We start from the raw sequence: 25000 nt of genomic DNA, 5'->3' as shown, positions 1-25000 counted from the left end.
TTGCACAGGAAAGTGTGAGTAAAAATAGAAAGGGGAGAATATGAAGCGACTGAAATGCGCAGGGAAAAATATTTTTGTTTATGTTCGATATTTTGGGGATAGGAAAGATAAGCATTTAATCAGCCGTATATTGGGCCAAAACCTGCATTTATTTAGCACTTAAGGCGCATATACGGCATATTAGCATTTAATGACCGGCATATAAGGCGGTAAAGGCGCATATAGTGCTAAATAAATGCAATTTCAACTGCTTATTGGTTACCTGGGTGATGGCACCACTTATTTGAATCGCGTATTCTAAAAGTTCTCAATATATCTTAGATTTAATTCTGGCTGAAATAACTTACTTTTGATGCTTCACATAGTCAAACACGCAGTATATAAACTACTAAATGAACTACTTGCTTTATAATTTAGTCGTTCTTTGGAAATAAATCTTGATGTACAAATTGGACATATTTAAAGTACATCTCGGTTTGAATATAAAGCCGATTGTTTAATAATTTCATGCAGTTTTGAAACAATCTGTTTTAAGATGAACAAGGTACAATCATTCCTGCTCTTCTAGCAGTTCTTTCACTTAACAGTCTTTATTCAATATTGCTAGTTACATCTATCTATCTATTCTATATATAAAAATGAGTTTGAAGTCCCTTTGAGGCAACAAAACTCATGAACGGGTGAACCGATCGGCATGAATCTTGCACGGTTCGGTTCGCATTCATGGTAGCTGTGTTTATAAGTAAAAAAAAAGTAACGAATATCAACTAAAACGTGAGGAAATCGATAAAACACTGATTTTTCATAAGCTAGGAAGAAAATCAACACGATCCAAATGAAACCAATCTAGAGTGCGGTGATGTTATGAGCTCAAAAGCTGCCAAACCCAAGATTGGCAAGATAAAGTTTGCCGGGACAGCTAGTATTAGACTGGGTCAACAAAATCGATTTTTCGGAACAAAGCTTTTTCGATTCCTTTTAGCGTCTGAAACAACTGTGCAAAATTTGGGAGCGATTGGTTGCTTCCCCGTATTCCGCATTGAAATTGAAATTTGTATAAAATTTAGTATGAAAAAAATTTGTTTTTATGCATTTTTCTCATAAATTAAAATTTTTCGTCTAAAACGATCTAACTAATGACGGTTAAGTATAGCCTAGGATATGCCGAAAAAATTTTGCCGAAGACCGCAAAGTGATCCGACACTTGTGAAAAAAGTTATAACGTACAGATTGCTCGGTGGTGCTTAATATTTAACATGTAAAGGAATAATATCAATAATAAAATCTCAATTTTTGGCCTAAGTTACCAGGTGAATAACTTTTTTCACAAACATCGGATCACTTCGCGGTCTACGGCAAAGTTTTTTGGCATATCCTAGGCTTTACTTTAACGTAATTAGTTACATGGTATTAGACAAAAGAATTAAACTTATGAGTAAAATGCCAAAAAGTACGTTTTCCCATACTAACTTCCATACAAATTTCAATCGCAATGCGGAATACGGGGACACAACCAATCGCTCCCAAATTTTGCACAGTTGTTTTGAGCGCTAATATAGATTGAAAATGCTTTGTTCCGGGTTGATACGATCAAATTTAAAGTTTCTACATACAACGTTGACCTACTCTAGCTAGTCTATATATATAAAAATGAGTTTGAATTCGCTTTGAGGCAACAAAACTAACGAACGGGTGAACCGATCAAGATGATTATTGCTGGGTTTGATTCGTATTCATGGTGGCTGTGTTTATATGTAAAAAAAGTTACGAAAAACAACTAAAAAAGTAAGAAAATTGATAAAATGCTGATTTTTATTAAGCTGGGAAGAAAATCAACGCGATCAAAAATGAACCAATCTAGATGGCGGTGCAGCGATGACTTCAACAGTTGTCAAACCACCACATCATGGCAAGACAAAGTTTGCCGGGTCAGCTAGTCTATATATATAAAGTCCCTTTGAGGCAACAAAACTCACGAACGGGTGGACCGATCAGGATGACTCTTGCATGGTTTGGTTTGTATTCATGGTGGCTGTGTTTATGAGTAGTAAAAGTTAAGAAAATCAACGAAAACAATAAGAAAATTGATAAAGTACTGATTTTTTTCGAGCTGGGAAGAAAAACAACCAGATCGAAATGAAACCAATCTAGAGTGCGGTGCTGTTTTGCGCCCTACAGTTGTCAAACCAGCACAGCTTGGCAAGACAAAGTTTTCTGGGACAGCTCTGCCGTGAATGGCAAGTCAGTCCCATCTGTATTTTGGGCAAAAATGAGTTAATGACCGTTTTCGAGCTTTCTTCGGATGATCTTTCAGCTGCGTACAAAAAAATATATAGTTTGTTCAGTAAAATTGAAAAACAACACCAAGTCAGATTGTCCCATAATGAAATGTAATCGCAAGTCAGTCCCATTACGAACTTGTGCGCCCTCCGGTACAAAACCTAACACTATTTTAGCCAGTTTTATATTTTTCACTGTTACGTATTCACGTTTGAAACAATATGTGAAAGTTTCATGATGATCGCAAAAGTTTTCAATTCATGGCGATTTTTTAGAGTTTCGCATAGAAATCGAATTTGAAAACTTCAGAGGCCATTTTCTCAATGCCTACTTTTTACATATGAGCTAAAAGTTTTGGGCTATACTCACAAGATTTCAATCATTCTATAGAAAGTACATTTTTACTCATCTCGGTTAAACGAATGTCTAGTTAAAAAAAATGATATTTAAAGAGTTTTTACCCAAGTTTTGTTTTAGTGTATGTGTCATTAAACTGTACATATTAGTTACACTATAACCAAAGAATAAAAATATAAAGAATGGCAACTCTGCTTTTTTTCTATGCCAATCTCAAGCGACGCCATAAGTGGCGCTCTCTAGGCGTATCAAGGTGAAAGCTCTCTGTATTAGTAGTTGTGATCTGTCATAACAAAAGGTTGTGTGAGTATGATATTGAATTTGCATGCAGAGAGGAGTCAATATCCTACATTTTTCCCAAAAGATAGTAAAGTACCGTATCTTCAATTCAAAAAGTCATGACTACTAAATATTTGAGAATAGCGCAAGTAGTTTTTAATCTTTTGGAACCAAAGAACTTTTTCCACTGTTTAAAGATAAAAATATAAGTTTTTTCATTGTACTTCATATTCAGAGATTGAAAATCCATTTCCACCAGTCTGAAAAATTTGTTGTCAAAAATAAACCGGTTTCAGAAGAAACCTAACTAAAAATGAGGATATAAAACTTTATTGTCTTTGAGAAACATGTTGAATATTGAATGTTCTGAAAGTGTTCAGAACAACGTATTTGCGAGCAATCAGCGAATAAAGTGTTATTTAAAAAACTCATTTTTAGGTGTCCCCCTTACTTCTTTTTAAAGAATAATAACTCTCGAACCATAAGCGATAAAATTATAGTTCATCCGCAAAATTATTTGGAATCAAGTGTTTTTCAACTTTGTGGAACATTTAATTTATATAAATGGAAAAACTAAAAAGTTTACATTGTATCCTTGAAAATTATTTGAACCTCCTAGTTTTACAACATTGAGAAGAATGTCCAAAAAAGAAGAAGAAACTTTTCCGAAGCCAGCATACAGCATAAACTAATAATTTAAGCGTAACCAATTTTGTCCAACCAGACACGGCTTTCAGACCACTGTGCAGGGTTATTTTTTTTTTAATTCAAGAAGTTAAATTATTGAACACAGAATTTCCAGCTCTAAACAGAAATGAAAATTTTATATCTAGGTTTCGATCGTAAGATTTTTTTCTCTTCATATGTTCTATAACTCGATGGTCCCTTGGACATCGAGTTGTGGATAGTCGACTGTAATTTCTTTTCTATTGTATTCCTTGGACTATCAGAACAAGATCTTTTATAGAATGTTGCCAATATCTAGTGTAGATTCTAGGCTTGTTAAAAAAGAGAAAAAAAAGTTGCCTATTCCAAACATTTTGACAACCCTCTGTTAGTGTCAAAAAGCAATAAAGCGCTGCTGATAGGAAATGATATATAATAACAACCTTTAACAAGCAACACCCACTACTAAAACATTAATAAACTGTAGCCCTATAAGTTTTTTTTTTCTCTTTTTATGCTCCATTACTCCTGTATTGTTCCTCCGAAATGCCAGTCATACGATGGCGATGGTTACACCTGCACATCTATCGAACAATAATAATTGTGTTTTTGATATAGATACATTCTCGTCCGGCAAATGAACCCACCCGCGTCATACTTACCGATCATCGTTCCGACAATTAAAGCCACCCCACTGAAGAGTCCCACCCGTCTCTGGAGGTGAATAAGGTCGTTCTGCGCTGAGCCCGTCCCCTCCAGCGAGTCCCGCATCCCCCCGGTCCCTGAAAACGAGAAAGACGAAAAATCGTAAGAAAATTTGACATTTCAGTTTTGATGGTGCAGGACTGTGCAGGACGTCCCACTTGCGCGTTTCAGTTACGTAATTGGTATTTAATGAGCCTAACTTTCGAACCATTCTCATTCTCGCTTCCTAAGTGGAGATGTGAAATGTGTTCTACTACACTCGCCGGTCGACCTTGGAAAGTGAGGTCCGGTCGGTCGACGCCACGTGACCTACACAGACTGAAGCCAAGTTTAATTTGTATGTTTAGAATTGCGCTTTCACTGCCCCTTCATCAACTGTCGTGGCGCCGGATCCATTATCGTGATGACAAGAAGAGGAACTCGGTTCTTCGTGTAATTAAGAGTTCATTTCCGATTTGAGTGCTTGCTCGAGTCATTTGAATCAGAGCAGTGGTTTTCAATTGGGGTGAATCAATGTGGAGACAATTTTTAAAACAGAATCTTAAAAAAAATCTGCTTTAAACTGTAACTTTTCATAGAGTGCATCGAAAATTCAAAAAATTTGACTGTTTGTAAACATTTTATAATGTCAAATCAAATATCAATATATTGCTGATAAACGTTCAAAATTTCATTCGATTCGGTTCACTGGTTTCGGAAATATGACAGCTCAAAAATTAGTTGTCTTAAAATAGTGATTGACCAGGCGAGAACGGTTCTAGCTCCGTGACAGATTAACCAATCGTGGTCAAATTTCTACCAATGAAGCACAAATAACACGTTGACAAACAGTCAAAGTTTGATCATTTTTGATGCATTATAAAAAAGTTACCTATCCAAAACATGTTGGCCATTCTTTGTATGTTATCCTCTTTCCGCACAGGGTTCTTAGTTTTTTTTGTCAATTTCAAAAAGAGTTTCACAATTCTGTGAAACGTTTTTATAATTTCCTTCTGAAGATCTTCTTCTTCTTCTGTATGGCTCGACGTCCCCACTGGGACTTGGCCTGCCTCGCTTCAACTTAGTGTTCTTAGAGCATTTCCACAGTTATTAATTGAAGGGCTTTTTTTGCCTGTCATTATTGCATGAATTTGTATATTGTGTGGCAAGCACAATGATACACTATGCCCAGGGAGTCGAGAAAATTTTCCCGACCGGGACGGGAATCGAACCAACTGTTTCCGGATTGGCGATCCATAGCCTTAATCATTAGGCTAACTGGAGACCCTGAAGATCTTACCAATCTTGAAATGCTAGACAATTATGCATTTGCCCACTTCAAAAAAGGTTTATCCTATTTTTAGTTTTATAATCAATTATTATTCAACAAAAATACATTTTTACCAAACAATAACAACAATGAATTCATTTGCTACTGCTGCTGGCTCCCGAAAGGGTACATCAGGAGGCGTGCACCAGAATTCTAATGAGCACGAGAGCGTGTAGATTTATGACCGGTCGTTAAGCACACCGAATCCGGCCGGTGACGATGAAAAACGGAAGAAACAACTTCTTTCCACGCCACCTCTCATGCTGACAAAATGTAAGTGAAATTGTTTTCCCCAAACTTGCGAGCTCCTAGGTTGATGTCAATTAGGCGGTACGAGAATAAGGTTCCAATTCGGGGTGCTAGCTGTGTTGAGGCGCTAACAATCGTCACGATTTATGCGTCGTTTTTATAATTCGCAGATGTTGATGGAATAATAACGCCTTTCTTTCGACTTTTTCATTAGAAGTTCAAATACATAAAACTTTGTTCTTATACTTAAGGACCTATTCTCATCGCATTAACCCATGGTGGATGGTAGAAATCTTACCTGATGAGTCGGTCTCTGCCGCTTCGGACGTCCCTCGCCCGATACTCCCGTTGGGATCTTTTGCTCCGTTGCCGATTTGGGCGCCCCAGTTTGCCTTTGATACGTCATTGATTGAAACATGTCCTGTGGGGGTTGGGAGAAAAGAAAAGTAAAGATTTTTAGTTAATTGGTTGATCATATGAAAGGTATTTGCAATAAGTTACACATCACAGTTTAATGTAATATAATTTGGTGTTTATGCTTTTTTCAGTTCATACTGACTGTAGTTTAACTTCGGTTGTTAGCTCTTCCACGCTGTATTGAGATATTTTTTTTCAAATTTCGCCTTAAAATATTTTTAAATTCGTATCCAGTTAGTCTAGTGGTTAAGGCTATGGATCGCCAATCCGGAGACGGCGGGTTCGATTCCCGCTCCGGTCGGGAAAATTTTCTCGACTACCTGGACATAGTGTATCATTGTATTTGCCTCTCTCTCTCTCTTCTCTCTTCTTGGTGTAACGTCCTCATTGGGACAAAGCCTGCTTCTCAGCTTAGTGTTCTATGAGCACTTCCATAGTTATTAACTGAGAGCTTCCTCTGCCAATGACCATTTTGCATGCGTATATCGTGTGGCAGGCACAAAAATACTCTATGCCCAAGGAAGTCAAGGAAATTTCCTTTACGAAAAGATCCTGGACCGATCGGGAATCGAACCCGTCACCCTCAGCATGGTCATGCTGAATACCCGTGCGTTCACCGCCTCGGCTATATTTTCCTCACAATATACAAATTCATGCAATGGTAGGCAAATAAAGACCTTTTATTAATAACTGTGGAAATGCTCAAAGAACACTAAGTTGAAACGAGGCAGGCCAAGTTACAGTGGGGACGTAGATCCATATAGAAGAAGAATAATATTTAGCTGACAATTCAGGAAGCTGAAATCTTCATTCAGTGTAGCTAGAGGTGACCCTACTAATTCATATTTTAATTTGTTTTTTGGACATGTACATAAAAAAACTAAAACAAGTGAATTTATGACCGATCAAAAGTAAAATATGCATCAATATTTTATTGGTTAGGTTCCTTGAAAATCTAGTAGTTAACTTCTTATAAAGTGATAATAACCTTTTCATGCACACTTTCAATATGACCACTTGAGTTTTGACGATTTCGAATTCATATTGCACAACAAAACATCAAATTATCCAAAACTTCAACATCGTTTCAAAATTCAAGAGGCTAATTATTTAAATTCCTTCTAATTGATTTGAATATAAATATGTTTAGAAAGAAAGTAACAACATGCCCGGCAATAAATTGAAAAAGTAGTGAGATGCATATTAATAATAGACCAATTTACTAAAAAATGTAAAATAAATGAAATCGCTATAACTTTTTCTCTTGTAAATAATTTCAAGTTAAGTCAAACGTTTTCCAGAGCTTATTATGTAAGTCATAAATGCTCAAAATTTCATTGCATTCGGTTCATGGAATCCGGAGATATAACTGCTCAATGTTGACTATCGGATAATTATACCTTTTTCTAGAATCTTTATAACTTTGTGCAGAATAGCCCGATCTTTTCAAAATTTTAACCACTGATACACAACTAGTTGATCAACTCTGGAGCAACATTTGAAAAGGGCCTAAGATGTCTTGTGCCCTTTTTCGAAAATGCTCCGTAGGGCCTAGCAGCAGCCCGCCCACGCACATGAACACCGTTATTCGAAAGATCTATGTTTGCTCTTTCTGATAACGGTCTTAGTTTGTGTGGATAAGTTGATGGGAGCTCAGCAGCGACGTGCGAAGCCATTGTTTACCAATGCTTGTATGCCCTTTTCAAATGTTGCTCCAGAACTTATAGTAAAAATTTGAGAACATTTGATGCACTTCTCAAAAAGTTACAGTCAGTAGAACATTTTTTGAAAAGTAAAAAAATTGCCTGTCCCGATAATTTTCTGTATCCCTTGTATGTAGGTCAATTATTGTTGATCGAAAGACAAAACTTCAGCACAGAGTAGTCAACACTTTTAACTTTTAAGTTAATAGTATTCACGACTGATCTACTCAGAATAACTAGCATTCTTATTTGAACAAGCTGTTCTTTTAAAACCATGTTTGGAATCCAGAAGTTATATAAAACGGCAAGGTCTTGGTCAAGGTTCCTCATAACAGAATAACCTAAAAGAACAGCCCATGATTGAAAGAAGGGCAAATTTCTGGTAAAAATGACATCAAATTGAATTCAATTTCCGTGAAGGTGAAACTAGAAAGAAAAGCATATTTACAAAAGAAGGGATAATTCCAATAAATGCTTCCACGGCTATATTACCGAAAATTTTTGTAAACAGTATAAGTCATAAATCAGATTGTATTCAAAGGAAGCAAAAACCTCTAACGAAAATAGTTGCAGTTACTTTTAGGTGATAATGGCGTTCAGCCATACCGGGCCATTTTTCGGGCGAATGGTATTTTCGGGCGAATGATCTTTTCGGGCGAATGGTGTTTTTGGACGAATGGCTTTCGGGCGTTTGTCATTCGGCATTTGGAATTCGGGCGAATGTAACAGAACCGCATATGAAATGGGTTCTGTCACATTCGCCCGAAAACTATTTTCCCGAATTCCCAACGTCCGAATGACAAACGCCCGAATGTAAATTAAAAGTAACTGAGCGCATTATCGTCTGAAGTTTCTGCTTCTCTAAGCACAGTCTGATCTCAGATTCATACTGTTACAGACATTTTCGGAAATATAGCTGTGTAAACATTTATAGGAATTTTCTCGTTTGTTGTTAAGTTCTACCTTCGAGGAAATTAAATTCAAATTGATATTTTTTTTATAAGAAATTGACCCTTCTTTTAATCATGGACTGTTCTTTTAAATTGTTTTGTTATGAGAAACCTTGACGTAACTATAGTTATTGTTATATATCACTTTTCAACTTCCGGATTCCAGAAATAGTTGCAAAAGAACAATGTGTTTAAATAAAAAGACTGCATTTTCGTGTTGACAAAATCTCGCTTTTCGCATTCGGCATTGGCAAGATGCCGACGATGATGATCAACCGTGCGATTGACGGAAGGTTAAGTTCTTCCGAGTAAACCAGCCGTTACAATCATTGTCATAAACTGGTTGTCTAATATGTGATGAAGTTTTCCCTTCTTTCAATTATGTTAAACTAATGAGAAGTGTAAATACAATATACACTACCCAAGCAACACACATGCTATATTAAAGTTACGACAGCGCAAGTTTTAGTTATATAGAAGTGTATTTTACGTTATTTCAACACAATGTTAGGATTACGTAAAATAAACTTCTATACAACCAAAACATGCGCTGTCGTAACTCTATTATAACATGTGTGATGCTTGGGTACCACTGTATTAGCACGCAAGGTAAATAATAGGGTCAAATAATTACTTGGAAGTACATCACGCGTCTGTCCTTAAACTTTTATTATGACAAATCAGAAAAAAAAACTTGTTCCTAGAGATTTTATGGAATCGTTCTGGCGAATGACTTTCGGGCGAATGTGTCAGAATCATGAAATGCCCCTTATATAAGGGCCTTACATAATTTATTTGGGCCTCACAGAACAGTTTCATCTTCTATTCATATGGGACTGTTATGCGAATGGGGACAGTCTACTTCTATATCAGCACTACATTGCACAAAACGGTTCAAATAATGACCCCTCTTCAATTCTTCTGCGCAGATGCAGTTGGAATTAAGGCCTGCCTTGGACGAGCGAAGTCATCATCAGTTCTTCATTCTTTACCATAGTGTTGGTGCTCCATATTACTTCATGCAATTGCTGCCTACTCGATTTCTTAACCCGTATCCTTTCTTGATACATTTTTGACTTACGTCAAATGACTAAGAAAATCATATCTCTGTCGTTTGTAGAAAGTTTTTTTTTTTTAATTTTTGAATCAAGATGACCAGTAATGGTTCTAGATTCTATATCTGGAACAAAAAATGTCATTGGCCAAATCGTTCCGCAATTATTCCGGGGTAGGTCCGCCATATCAAATTTCATGAATTTACAAGAAAAGTTCATTTTGGATATTTTAGGTAACATTGACCTCATTCTGGAATCTTCCTGGTACCTAATTCCCCCGGGGAAGTGACCAATATTTGATCATTTTTAAAACCTGACTTACATGTCAAACTTTCGAGCTATTTCGAGCATTTTTTGGTCCCTTAGGCTACATTCCGGGATCTTCCGGGGTTCCCGGGTTCCCCCCGAGATGTAGTCAGTATTTGAACAGTTTTAAAACCTGCATTGCGACACGACAAACTTCATGAATTTACTAGACAAGATTGTTGATGGCTATTTGGAGCATTTCTGGTCACATATTATTGGCATCATTCCGGAATTTTCCGGAGTTTATTAAGACATTTCTCATGGAGTTTTTTCTACACTCGCAGTTCCGTCTGGAATTTCTTCTTGACATTCTTCTTAATATAAATTGGGGTAATTTCGACTAAACCGCTATTTGTCAGTTGTTGTCTAACCATTTAGTTGAGTTTGGGGGCTTTGTTAGTTTCAGACATTCAAGAAATTATGGGGATCCTAAACAAAGGTTGCAATGTGCTACTGGTGTCCCAACTGTACATTTTCGATTAGTTGCAACATATACTGAACACGACAATTTTGTAAAACTCCAAAGCTTAGAGAAATAAGTTAAAATGTTCCCTAAGGTTTCTTGTTGATTTTAATGTAAAAATTCAATTATAACTTGCTCTGTTTCAAAAAATAGAAAAAAAAAACAAGAAAAATAATTATTGAATATGTTTTGCTTAATCGTAATTTATAAGCCTGTCGATGCAATAACAAGTAACAGCAATATTTACAATAATCTACACATTCATGTTTCTAAAAAGGAAGATTTTGACTTATGAAACTTAACCAACTTTGCCTAATATTTTTAGAAATATATATTGTTTGATGCATCTCTGTATTTAGCTTGTAAAAGGGCGAGCTAGCTTTGCTAAATGAAGTACTTGTCTGGATTATTTGGATAACTATAGACTGTTTCAGAAGTTATAAATACAGTACACTAACGATTGGCTGCTATTTCAGTTTGATTCCAATATCCAGAATAGTTCCTATTAGGTTTTATAGTTTACGTACTTTAACAATCTAATGAATAATACCAAATTTGAGTGCAAAGATAAGGTTCTATAAACTAGAGCGGTAATCAATTATAAGATAGTGTATATAAACACAAACATTTTAAACATTACTGCACCGATAAGAAAGATACCTTCAATTGGTAAAAGTTGTTTTCACTGAATAACTAATCGAGAACTATTTTTACTGGCCTTCGCTATGCAAAAAAATCAGTTCCAAAATTTTTAGTAGCACAAGAAATAACAAACTTAAGAAAAAGACTGTATTAACAACTGTCACTGAAATTGTTTTGATGGTAAGACAAGTTTTGTTATCTGCAGAATCGAATGAATGGTTGCGAGTGCATGAATTGTTTACAAATATCAATAGTCCTTTGACAGGCTATATGTACATAGATATTAGACTGGGTCAACAAAGTCGATTTTTCGGAACAAAGCTGTTTCGATTCATTTCAGCGTCCAAAGTAACTGTGCAAAATTTGGGAGCGATTGGTTGCTTCCCCGTATTCCGCATTGCGATTGAAATTTTTTATGGAATTTTGTATGGGAAAACCTGCTTTTTTGCATTTTTCTCATAAATTGAAATTTTTCGTCTAAAACAGTCTAACTAATGACGGTAAAGTATAGCCTAGGGTATGCCAAAAAACTTTGCCGAAGACCGCAAAGTGATTCGACACTTGTGAAAAAAGTTATAACGTACAGATTGCCCAGTGGTGCTTAACATTTAACATGTAAAGGAATAACATCAATAATAAAATCTCAATTTTTGGCCAAAGTTACCAGGCGAATAACTTTTTTCACAAGCGTCGGATCACTTTGCGGTCTTCGGCAAAGTTTTTCGGCATATCCTAGGCTATACTTTAACGTCAATAGTTACATGGTATTGGACAAAAGAATTCAACTTATGAGTAAAATGCAAAAAAGTACGTTTTCCCATACTAACTTCCATACAAATTTCAATTGCAATGCGGAATACGGGGACGCAATCAATCGCTCCCAAATTTTGCACAGTTGTTTTGGACGCTAATATAGATTGAAAAAGCTTTGTTCCGGGTTGATACGATCAAATTTAAAGTTTCTCCATACAACGTTGACCCACTCTAATAGATATTTTCCTGAAAATTTAACGATTATAATGGGCATATAATCATCAATTCCTGGAATCCCGGGAACTTCGGGAAATCCAAAATTAAACCGCTGGATTCGGGATATCCAGGAAATTGCCTAAATCCAATGAACACTTTAGAAGAATATAGGTTTACGATGCAGATCCTCTATGACCAATTTATTTATGAGATATGAGATCCTTTATGACCAATTAGTTTCGGAAAACAGTCCAATAAACCTTGATGACCTTAAGGCCTCCAATACGTTATGGAATTCTAGTCATATGCTCTGTAAGCACGTGAATGTAAAACAGCGCAACATTTTTTTGTCTCAAGAGCAAACTTATGTGTCTCTGACAGATTTTGGGCCGCTGAATCTGAATCCGGGCTCAGATTTGCTGCAGCACGTCACAAGTTTGTGCTATACCTCAATTTATAGGGCAAAATATGCGATTTTGGGCTTTTTTAACTGCAAGCCATTAAGCATGGAAATATTTTTTTAGGCAATGAAAAGGTAAATTGGTTCATTAACATCTAAATTAACAACTCATGCAAAATATTTCGTTTTACCAAATCGAATTTGATAGTTTCAAATGATTTATGTTATGTACGATATTTTCCATACAAGTCACCCTCCAAAAGTTGCATGCAAGTTAACAAACTAACATAAAATGCTTAAATCTATCAAATTTGATTTTGTAAAACGAAATATTTTGCATGAGTCATTAATTTAGATGTTAATTAATTTATTTACTTTTTGATTGCTTAAAAAAAATATTTCCATGCTTAATGGCTGGCAGTCAGAAAAGCCCAAAATCGCATATTTTGCCCTATAAATTAAGGTATAACACAAAATTGTGACGTGCTGGAGCAAATCTGAGCCCGGATTCGGATTCAGCGGCCCAAAATCTGTTAGAGACACATAAGTTTGCTCTTGAGACAGACCAAAAGCTAATTTTTGTTACGCTGTGTAATCTATGCAATAAATCCATGTGAAAAGTATGTCAAACTTCTCCTAGAGCCGCAAGACGTAAGCGGGCAGCTGCTTTAGATTTCTTTGAATGTTTTAGGGTATCCAAACTATCCTGCAGTTAGGACTTTTGATCGTTGTTATCTCAGTTGCTTTGCAAGTTAATTCTTTTCGCGGTCTTCGGACATGGCAAGGTTTGCTAAATGTCCTGGAATTCAGGGCTTTCAATGCCTAAAAAATCTATCACAGTCATCAATCAATTTACACTTGCGGCTTCTGGTCATTTTTATTCTTAGTACTTTGCAAAGCTATGAGAAAAATATTTGGGGTTGTAAGACAATGTAAGGTATGCAAAACGTTCTGGGATTCAGGACTTTCTAGATCTACAATATCTACATTAATCACCATTTAATTTGCGTTTGCAGTTATTGTCCTCTAAAATCCATGATGTTCTACAACCCATCGAGAAGATCTTTTTACCCGCAACAGATTTTAATAAATCGCCATTCAATCTACACTTCCTGCTTATGTCTGCTGTTACGCATGTTGCTCCGCAAGCAATGCAACGAGAGTCTTTTCAATGGTTGTCAGACATTGTAAGGTTTGAAAAACGTCCTGGAGGTCAGGTCTTTCAAAGTTTACAGAATCTACCATAATTCCCACTGAGCCTAGAAGAATTACTAGTTAATGAAAGTTGACGGAGATATCAACAAATCACTTTTCCAGATCTTACGAAAGTGACCCTAAACTTTTGTCTGATACATTATACTGCTTACAGCCGGGGCCCATAGCGTAGTGGCTACACGTTTGCTTAATAAGTGGATGGCCATGGGTTCGATCCCAGCCCCGGCACTTGCAATTTTTCGTCAGTTGCTCTTCCCCCCCGAGAGCAGCTGACACCTGACCCTCTTCTGAGCATATGCTCAAACGAATCCGGAAACTTGGATATCGGCTAACGGCAACTCATAATGGACCCCCAATCGGACTGGAGAAGGAACAAGAGTCACACATCAACATCCTCGTGCTCATCATTCTACCCATAGACAGGGTAGAAAAGTGACAGCAGCGCTACGGCAACCAGTTCGATATAGTAGAATTAGAATAGAATACATTTAGGCGCTGTACAAAGTGTAAGTGCAGCCGCCATTTGGAATCGCTCACGCAGTGCCCTAGTGGACAAAAGAGCTGTAAATTAGATTAAGTAATTGAAGAATAAAAAAAATATACTGCCTACAGAGATCCTTTAGGAGTTCTGTAATTTCTTGTATTTTCTACCAAAATTAAGAAATCTGTTTGACACTTTTCGACAGGAAACATGTTGCTCTACGTAGTGCCTACTGAAATTATCCGTGTTTTGAAACAAAATCATTCTTTTTTCGCTAAATTAATCACCCACTTTCTAAGGAAGTTCAAAATACCTCACCTATCCTTTCCTTTGAATGAGCTAGATTTATAATATCGGACGCAAATTTGCGGAGATATGTTTAAGTCCATATAAAATATTTTTGAGAGAGTCACCTCAAACTTTTGATCGGGATTGTAGTATACCAAACACTGCTACCAAAGCTTGTTATGTCTCGGTCTTCTATGGTGTAGTAATGCTATATGTGAATACTGTGTATGATGGATGTACCATGCACGCTGCTTTACAATTCCTGACATTTAAATCAATGGATCCCCGAACCCCGAATATCTTGTTCAAGACTTAGTGCTGCTGTATTTGGAAGATGTGATTGAAAAAAAAAACGGAAATAATTGGATAAGTTTATAATCCTCTTTTAGCAATCGTCATTCTTCCTTGCTTCGAACCGACACAAATCTCCAATGTTTACGCACGAAACTTTGGGTGACGTTCTAGGAAACATGTGTTCCGTCCTTTTCACATTATAATAATGATTTCGCAGAACTCTCCCTCATCAACCATATGTAATTTTCGTAAACAAAATTGATTCGATATCCCCACAACTCCCATAGGGAGTCGTCGCCTTTTGATGATTGGAAAATGTGATTTCCGTTCAAGCTGCTCCCTTAGTCGCGGTAGGGCAACCTTGAGTGACGTGAAAATTTCGTTACAAAATTCTCTCGCCATTCCGTTCGACGGCATCGACGACGATGAGACTACGCGCCATGTGAGTGCCACAGTATGGCGCTTTATTCATCACCAGCGCCGCCGCCGTCTGTCTCCCTTTAGTAAGGTAGGTACAGAGCTTGGGTCTATAAATAACGCCAACGTCAAATCAACCACCATGCGGCTCCATCGAATTGTACACCTAGATACACACTCTTGACTTTGTGCATAGTCAGCCGTGCAGACCGTGGTTACGGTCAAACATTGGATGCAGCTAGTAGGTAGGTATACCCAGCAGCTGGTGTCAATCTTGAACCAATGAAAACCGGATTGCTCCATTAGTAGTGTAGTAGGTCAGGCCATGTTGGCCTTTTTGGGGGAACAAGTGGTCATCCCCATGGGTGTCTCGAAGAGGATCAAAGTTAATCCTCAGATGGGAATGGGTATCGGCATTTATTGCTTAGATTTGTAAAGACTGAAGATACAGTGTAGACAGAAAAAAGAAGATAGAAAATATAAATTACAGAACAGAATATTGGAAATGGAATATAGAAGACATAAGTAAGATGATAAAAGCAGAAAATGAAAGGTAAAAGTTAGAAGACAAATGACAAATAATAAGAGATAGAAAATAAGAAAACAGATAATTCAGAAGATGAATGACAGAAGATAGAAGACAGAAGATAAAAGATAGAAGATAGAAGATAGAAGATAGAAGATAGATGATAGAAGATAGAAGATAAAAGATAGAAGATAGAAGATAGAAGATAGAAGATAGAAGATAGATGATAGAAGATAGAAGATAAAAGATAGAAGATAGAAGATAGAAGATAGAAGATAGAAGATAGAAGATAGAAGATAGATGATAGAAGATAGAAGATAGAAAATAGAAGATAGAAGATAGAAGATAGAAGATAGAAGATAGAAGATAGAAGATAGAAGATAGAAGATAGAAGATAGAAGATAGAAGATAGAAGATAGAAGATAGAAGATAGAAGACAGAAGATAAAAGATAGAAGATAGAAGATAGAAGATAGAAGATAGAAGATAGAAGATAGAAGATAGATGATAGAAGATAGAAGATAGAAAATAGAAGATAGAAGATAGAAGATAGAAGATAGAAGATAGAAGATAGAAGATAGAAGATAGAAGATAGAAGATAGAAGATAGAAGATAGAAGATAGAAGATAGAAGATAGAAGATAGAAGATAGAAGATAGAAGATAGAAGGTAGAAGATAGAAGATAGAAGAAGAAGAAAAATGTAATAATCTCCATTCGTAAACCGCAATTCACTCGTTTGTTCACTGTTGCTATCACCTCAAACCGATTTGATGCCCACTAGCAAACTCACATTCCCACGATCAATCATCCTCGGAACCATCAAAACACGAACGCGCGCGGTAAGCTTGTTTCAGTTCATTGAGATAGCCCGTCAGCCGCTAATTTCGTTGATTCGTTGATGTATGAACCTAAGTTGTAGAAGGTTACTGCCACCTCTCTGTGCCACGACGCTGTCTGTCTGATCGGATCCTGATCTAAGGCAGAGATAGTGGAGACATGCGCTTGGTCTACCTACATTGTGTTACGTTACGACGGAAGCTCGTTTATCATCACCTGCTTTATTTTCGGCGCCACCGCTACCCGCCAACATAAGAACCCATCACCCACTACACTACAGCCACTGCGACTGCTACTATCTCGCCGTCCGACCGTTTCGGTCTAATTTTGGTGTTATTGCTGTTGCTGTTGATGCTGCTACCGCGCGCCGGTGGGAATTATTTGCTTTTGGTAGGTAAGTACAGTTTCGCGTGAAAGAACATCTGGGCGCTGAAATTTATCGATGGGCAGGTAGCTTCGTGCGTCATTCACAGAAAGGAAAATAAGCGCCTATCTTGAAGGCGTGCGTGAATGAAAATGCTCTCTGGTACTGAGTTGCCACTGTGAGTTGGATACAGATTCGTAAAGATTTGGGTGAAAATAATGTTTTTTCCTTTGATCAAACAAGACTTATCACTCAGCGTGAAAAGCAATGCTTGTTCTTGGAAACTTATTCAATTTGGATAATGATAAGCCTTTGAAATAATGGAGTAGTTTATTTTAATCCTTGAAAACACAAATCCCATAATGCTTCAATGCTTTCATAATGTAGATTAAACGCTTCATTACTTGACAGATGTTGAAGAAAAGTTATCTTGCATTAGCTAAACTATAATACGATTGAATTAATGTTAAGATATAATACTTGTGGTTGCTTGGGAAGAATAAGGATGGGGATAAGGACAGGTAGGAAAATAGGAAAAAATACCCTGGAAAAGGGCACTAACGCATAAGCGAACCACAATGGGTTCAAACAGCGCCCTGAAAAGGGCACTGTAATAACGCATAAAGCGAAAGAGAGCCTATAGCTCTTTACCACAGCGGGTTAAGCTTGAGCTTGAGCTTGATTGACCGCCCGTAGATGCTACTCCAGTATCGCCAGACCAGCTACACTCACACAAGGAACCAATGAGATTTCTGCCGGGGACTAGCAGGCATCTTCAGTGTGTGAGCGTTGGTGATCTTCTATTTTTAGGCGACAATGGCGCCTGCCACGTCAGGTTGCAGGTCAATGTGGGGAAGGGTAAGGAAATTGATGATTGCACTCGTTTGTGTCCACATCTGGCCGAATATACCTCTGCGCCAGCACAAATTCATGCGGATGTTGGAGTGTTGGTGGGAATTGGTTTGGCAGAAGGTTCACATATTGGTATGTGGACGGCACAGTTCGTTAAGAACAGCGGGTTAAGAACAACAGAATATCCTGAAGATTCAGGTTTCTGAAGTCAGTTGCACTTAATAAGTGTTTACCGAATACTCGGAAACGCGTTGCGCAAAAACTGGACAGTTACATATCATATGATACGAGGTTCCATAATCGGATTCACAGCTATCACATGCAAATGAATCAGCTTGCTGAATATTCGCCATGTGATAGCTGAGTCAGCAGTGGCCAGTGAATGCTTCGACCAGAATGCTGAAATTCGGCTTTGATAGATTTGTAAGATACTTCGCCACCCTTGGAGATGGCTCAGTACAATACAATTTGGTTTGACGACATGACTCCAAACTATTCCAGTACTGTCTGTGTTCGGAGGCAGCCCAGGTGTGAATCTGAAGCTTTACCCAGCACCCCAGATATCGGAATAGCTGGCTCACGGCAAATTAAGTCATGTGATGCTCCAGTGCAAGCTAACTTATCAGTCAATTCATTTCCAGCGATGGAAGAATGGCCAGGTACCCAAACAAGGTGAACAGCGTTTGCTGAATGAGGCTCCTCGATTTGAGTTCGACAAGCGATAACTATCTTCGACTTGGAGTTGGCCGAAGCAAGTGCTTTAATAGTAGCCTGGCTATCTGAACAAAAGTATATTACTTTGCCCATTACGTGCTGCAGATGTGCTGATTGCACTCCGCACATAAGAGCAAAGATTTTGGCCTGAAAAACGTTGCAGTGTCTACCAAGTGAGTAAGACTGATACAGTCTTAGCTCACGAGAATATACACCAGCACCTGCTCGACCTTCGAGAAGGGCGCCATCAGTGTAATATACGATGTCGTCTGAAATACTTCTTTCCAGATATTCAGATGTCCACTCTTCCCGGGAAGAGAATTTCGAGGAAAATGTCCTGTATGGGAAATTACAATCAATTGTAAGACCACTTGGAGCAAGGGCAAATTTGTCCCAATCCACCAAAAGTGGAAACAACGAGGTGAGTGTTGATGTGCGGTTCACAAGAGTTTCCTCTAGTAGACCGAGTACCCGTAGACGGTAAGTGCAAGAAAGTGCTTCTTGTTTGAGATGAATGTGTAGTGGGGCAACGTCAAAGAGAACTTCTAGCACTACCGTGGGAGTTGAAAAGAACGCTCCAGACATCACCATTAAGCACATCCTTTGGAGATGGCCTAACTTTGATTGGATCGTTCTCATTTCGCCCTTTTGCCACCACACAAGACATCCATAGGCCAATATTGGCCGAACAACAGTTGTGTAGATCTATTTGATATACTTGGGTTTTGTACCAAAGGTTCGCCGGCATTGCCCGAAGGCCATACAAGCTTTCTTGATTCTGAACTCAATGTGAGGTGTCCAAGAAAGCTTGAAATCAAGAATGACTCCAACGTACTTTACCTGTTCAGTTACATCGATTTCAGAATCAAAGAGACGCAAAGGTCAAACGCCATTACTGTTTCGCCTTTCCGTAAAAAGAACAATATATGTTTTACTCGGATTAACCGAAAGGCCATATTGGCGAAATCAACCCTTAACTACCTGAAGGGCGTTTTGCATCAGGTCGAAAAAGGTGCTGATGCACATACCGACTAACAATGTTAGATAGTCGTCGGCAGAACCGCTATTATTGAGTTGCTTCAATAGCATATCTGCAACGAGATTCCACAAAAGTGGTGATAAGACTCCCCCTCTTGGGGGCATCCATAAACACTCAATTTAATAATCGCCGCTTGACGCAATGTCAAGAAGAGATGTCGGTTTTTGAGGATTTGGTGAATCCAATTGGAAATCATTGGAGATATACCATGACCCTTCCAATATGGCATCGTAAGGCACGTTGTCAAAGGCACCCTCGATATCTTTGAAAACACCCAAGCAGGATTGCTTTTGAGTGAATGCTTTCTCGATATCGTAAACAACCTTGTGTAAAAGTGTTACAGTGGACTTACCAGATTGGTAGGCATGTTGGTGCACATGAAGAGGCACGTTGGCCAGATGAACATCACGGATGTGATGATCCACAATGCGTTCTAAGCATTTCAGAAGGAAAGAGGTCAAACTGATAGGTCTGAAACTCTTTGCTTCTTCATACGGCGCACGACCCAGTTTCGGAATGAACTTCACAGTAATATCCCGCCAAGATTTGGGAATATACCCTGTAGCAAAACTGCAAACAAGTATTTTTTTTTCAAAACATGTTTGAAGTAATCAAATCCCTACTGAAGCAAAATAGGATAAATCCCGGCTGCCCCAGGAGATTTGAAAGGAGCAAAGCTATTAAGTGCCCACTCAATCGATTCTATAGTTACAATACTCCGAGCCGAGGTCAGGGAATCATAACTACAAGAAAAGATATCAGGTTCATCCGAAGATGTAATATCCACACATCCAGGAAAGTGTGTGCTGAAAAGCATTCCAGAACTTCCTCATCAGAGGAAGTCAGATCGCCATTTGTCAAGGTGCTTAGATACTAGTTTTCCCAAGCCGACATATAGAAAAGACGAACAAAACCCGGTAAAACACGCAAAAGCTTGGCCGTCTTTTTAGTGGATATGTCGATTTTTAATGGTATGTTTCGACTTTTTAAGGTTGTGAAATCTTGTGTCGTTCCCCTGGCTCAAATTTTCCCCATCGATTCCTTTAAAAATTCAGACTTTTTTCATAAGAAGTCTTTTTAAAATTTTTGTTGGAATTCCTCGAGAGATTGCCTCGGGAATTTCTCTGTAAATTGCTCCAGGGTTTTTTTTTTGGGAATTCCTCCGGGATTCTCCCATTTCCTCAAGAAAATTTTCAGGAGATTCTTCTAGAAGTTCCTCCCGGGGGTTTCTCCGCAGATCATCGAACCTTCTGGGGTTACATCATAAACATCTGTTTGAAAGAATGTCTCGACAAACACTTGAATTCCTATAAAAAATCCTAGATACATCTCATGATGAATTTCCGAAGCACTTTCTTTAGAAGTTTTTAATCAATATTTTTGAAGAAATTTCAGAATTTCTTAACGGTTTCTAGTAACACTTCCTAAAGATATACTTGGTTCAAATTCTGGAGAAAATTTCTGGGAAAAATACATGAAGGAATACCTGGAGGAGCTTCTTAAAGAAATATCTCTGGAGAAATACCTGCTAGAATCACTGAAAAAAAAACATGAAAGAACTTCTTAAAAAAAATCTGTTGACATTCCTGCGGAAATATTCAATAGAATCCTTGGATAAATTTTTGGGGAAATATCTGCAAGAATCTTGAAAAAATATATGATCGCATTACTTAATCCCTGGAAGATTTTTTTTGAAGAATCCGCTGGAGGAATTTCTGGGAGAAATACTTGAGGAACATCTAGAGATATATTCGAAGTCATCTCTGGAGGAATCTTTGATGGAACCCATGGAGAGTTTAACCGAAATAAGATCCCTATAAATATTGCCGAGTTTTTGGTGGATTCCATGGAAGAAACAATTATTGAAAAAATATGAAAACAATACTTCAGATCTGAGCGAAGGAAGCCTTGTAGACATTTATTGAAAAGTCGCTGACAGAATGATGAAGTAGGAATTCCTGAAAGAATCCTTTATGCAGTAATTCATGGAATTATTTCTGAAGGGGGAACGTTCATAAACTATCCGACGCTTTTACAAGGAAGGGGGTGTTCAGCAAAGTGTGACAACCATGTACACAAATTTCAGAGGTCCCATACACAAAGTGCACCATTGAGGAAGTGGAGTTGAAAATGGACAATATTTCCGTGACGTAATTGATGGACTTTGTAATGAACAAATGAAGCCATTTAGGAAGGAATCCATGGAAGGTTCGCTATAGAAATTCTTTAGAAAATTTGAGAAATGAACTTAAGGCATCTCTAAGAAATATTTCTAAAGCAATATTTGAAAGATATTTTGAAAGAATTGCTGAAAACAAACACTGCATTATATTGAACATTTAGTTGGATTTGGAATCTAAATATCCGTCATCAAATAAGCAATTCGCAGCCTAAGCGGGAATCTGCCGAGGAAACTTTTAAGAAGTCACCAAGAATGTCGACGAAAAACCTCCAAGAATGTCTTAGGTAAACAGCCATAAAAATCCCCCAAGAGATATGTCCACAGTATGTATGTAATGTATCTCATGAAAATACCGTCAAGAATTTTCTTGATAATCCGTTACAATTACAAAAAATAACTCGCTTATTATACTTCACAAACATTAACAAGAAAGGAAAATGTACAATTTATCACTATTAGTGCTATTAGTTCTGAACAGGTAGTTCGTAAAATGCTGAAAAAATACAACTTTACTAAATTTTTCATTATATGAGTTTAGAGTTTAATAAGTCCCCAGAAAACGCAACAAATGACAATAAAACATGTAAACTCATCATTCAATAACCACTGAGCCAGATGATTACCATTTCCCACATATTGTTTTAAGTTCAGAGCGTTATTTTTGACAACGAAAAATTCCCCTCACGTTGATCAATTTCACCCCACTGATAAATTTCACCCGAAATGACGTTACTTTTATCTCTCATATCAATCAACCTAATACCACTTTTTGATCTCCAATTCAAAATATGCTATTAAAGAGATTTTTTTCATCTATTCGGGCTAAATTACACTCCATGATGTTTCCACTCAGCTATCTTCCAAGTTTCCAAGCTAAATTCCACACAGCAAGAATGTTTGCTGCATGGTCAACCCTGCAACTTTTGAAAATGTCAAAGAAAATAGCTGAAACTTTGAACACAAGCCATTGATTTTAATGAAAATTTGCACAGAGAGTGAATATACTCCTTATAATTTTTAATAAATTTTTTAACTAATTCTACCGTTCAGTTTTAGAGTTACAGCTGTTTTCTATATCCAGTTGCAGATACAAACTTTATTTAAGCAATTCAATTTTCTTTCCACACATCTTGCACTGACTTTATATTTCCCGTGAATGCACTCTTTAAGATACAAGAAAGAGTGCTGTTTCTATCAACAATTCCTCTGCCCGGGGCAAAAATAACGTGCCTCCTGTGCATTATTCATAGTCCACACAGCGAGGGTGTGCATAACGATGCGTAGCGTGGGCGATGTTATTCTCTCGCGATTACTCAATACATTGTGCAGCACCACCTCCAACCATTTGAGAGTTCCATTCATAGATTCCCTCGTTGAAACGGATTTCATCCAGAACACGATGCTTTTGATTTCGCTTTCACAACCTCTTCCCTCGGAAGATTCTCACTTTCCCACGTGAAACCCTCCGTCCCACCAATCAATCGATCGTAAATACGTAGAGAGCTAATCTCACCTGCAAAGCTATCATCGGAATCTGAACTGTGTTTCCGACACTCATGGTGGTGGCTCGCTGCTGAAGAGAAAAACTGCGAAATTGAATCGCGCATGGCATGTGAGTTGCGCTCCACAGTTGGGGTTGGGAAGAGGGGCAGTAGGCGGTGCCGGCTCGGTTACGGTGTGAGGGGGTGGACAGGTCCGGCGCACCCGCGCTCGTGAACTTGAGCCCGCACGACTTAGACGAAGAAGAACTCAACCACTCGATCCGACCGGATCCCCACGAACTATGGTAATCCCAATTTGAGGGCACAGTTTTGTGACTAGAATCAATGATAAAATACAAACACTCGCAGTCTTCTCAATGGGATTATTTTATCACAATAGATATATGAGCTATTTCTATGATATTCTTCTCTGAACTAAAACGATTTCACTATTTTCATCATAAATTTCATACAGCAACTGTTGGACGGATTTCTCGGAATTCCACCGGCGCGATTTTTCCCCGCGGACCGCAGTGCTAACCGATTCAGATTTGCGAATGTACTGAAAAGATTATTTTCCCTCCGGCGCGGCTTATATAGAGAGAGAGTGACCGATCCGCGAACGACCAAGAGAACGTGATTCAAATCCCGCGGGCTAGCGGGAGTAAGCCGATCGAGTGCTGAACGATATCTGGCGCGGATTGGTGACGATGGGCGCGAAAAAAAAAACTCGGTGACGAGTTTGCGCGATCGAGCTGAGCTTACATCGCATGCTCGCTCATTGCGAACGCGACCGGATCGGGAAGATCGAACGGCGGAGAGAGGATTCGTTATCTTGCGGATACACGCGGATTATAATGCACAGTGAGCTGAAATTTAAAAAATGAAGATTTTCCCCAGATTTCCTTCGAAAGAGTGAAAATATTGTTTAATGCGTTTCTGCTTAGAATTTCAATAACTTTTCTTACTTTCAATCAAGACATTTTGCAAGTATCTATTAAAATTATCTCTGAAAATATTTACAGTAGTCCTGACCAGAACTTTTAGATGATGTTATGTCGTTCAATTTCTTGGGTTTGTGTACACGCAAGAACTATGTACAGTCGGGTCTCCTATTACACTGCCACCACGGTTTTCAGGCTGTTTCTTAACCAATTTAGTTCATTTTTTGTATGTGATGAGTCTATAGTATGCACAAACTACACTACAACAATCATCTGGCTTGAATGCAAGACATCTGAGAAATTGCGGTGGGCGTAAAGTGAGTGGCAGCGTCTAATAGGAGACTCGCCCGTATACCTACGAGACGCAACAACGATAAACGGATAACACAACACGTTTTGTTGTTACTAACGATTAAGAAGGATTAATAAATTAAAAGGTAATTTCTTAACCCTTTTTAATCGTTAGTAAGAACAAAACGTGTTGTGTCCGTTTTCATTGTCGCCACGTCTCGTGGGTGTTAATGTTGTATTCTTCCATTTAAAAAATCATTTCAAAATTCTAACAAAAAATCTTTGAAGAAATAGCCATGAAGGTACCTTTGAGAGTGAATTTTAA

General features: G+C 37.9%; 1 protein-coding gene across 3 annotated transcripts in view; it reads right to left on the bottom strand.

Moving 5' to 3' along the window:
- Positions 1 to 25000, bottom strand: part of LOC109402030 (b(0,+)-type amino acid transporter 1) — a 230332-nt gene that overhangs the window by 45652 nt on the left and 159680 nt on the right. For 2 of the 3 annotated variants that reach the window (XM_062857104.1, XM_062857103.1), the window contains 2 exons: positions 6144 to 6266; positions 4245 to 4364 (listed from right to left, as the gene is read on the bottom strand). In XM_062857104.1, coding sequence (XP_062713088.1) covers positions 4245 to 4364; positions 6144 to 6266 — 243 coding nt within the window. Of the gene's footprint in view, positions 1 to 4244; positions 4365 to 6143; positions 6267 to 23472; positions 24040 to 25000 lie in introns of those variants that run through there. The other variant, XM_062857102.1, reaches the window with a different exon arrangement.

This window comes from Aedes albopictus, chromosome 3, assembly GCF_035046485.1.
Source record: "Aedes albopictus strain Foshan chromosome 3, AalbF5, whole genome shotgun sequence".
NCBI classification, from domain to species: Eukaryota; Metazoa; Arthropoda; class Insecta; order Diptera; family Culicidae; genus Aedes; species Aedes albopictus.
The sequence above is the reverse complement of the archived record's forward strand: the minus strand, read 5'-3'. Positions and strand labels throughout refer to the sequence as shown.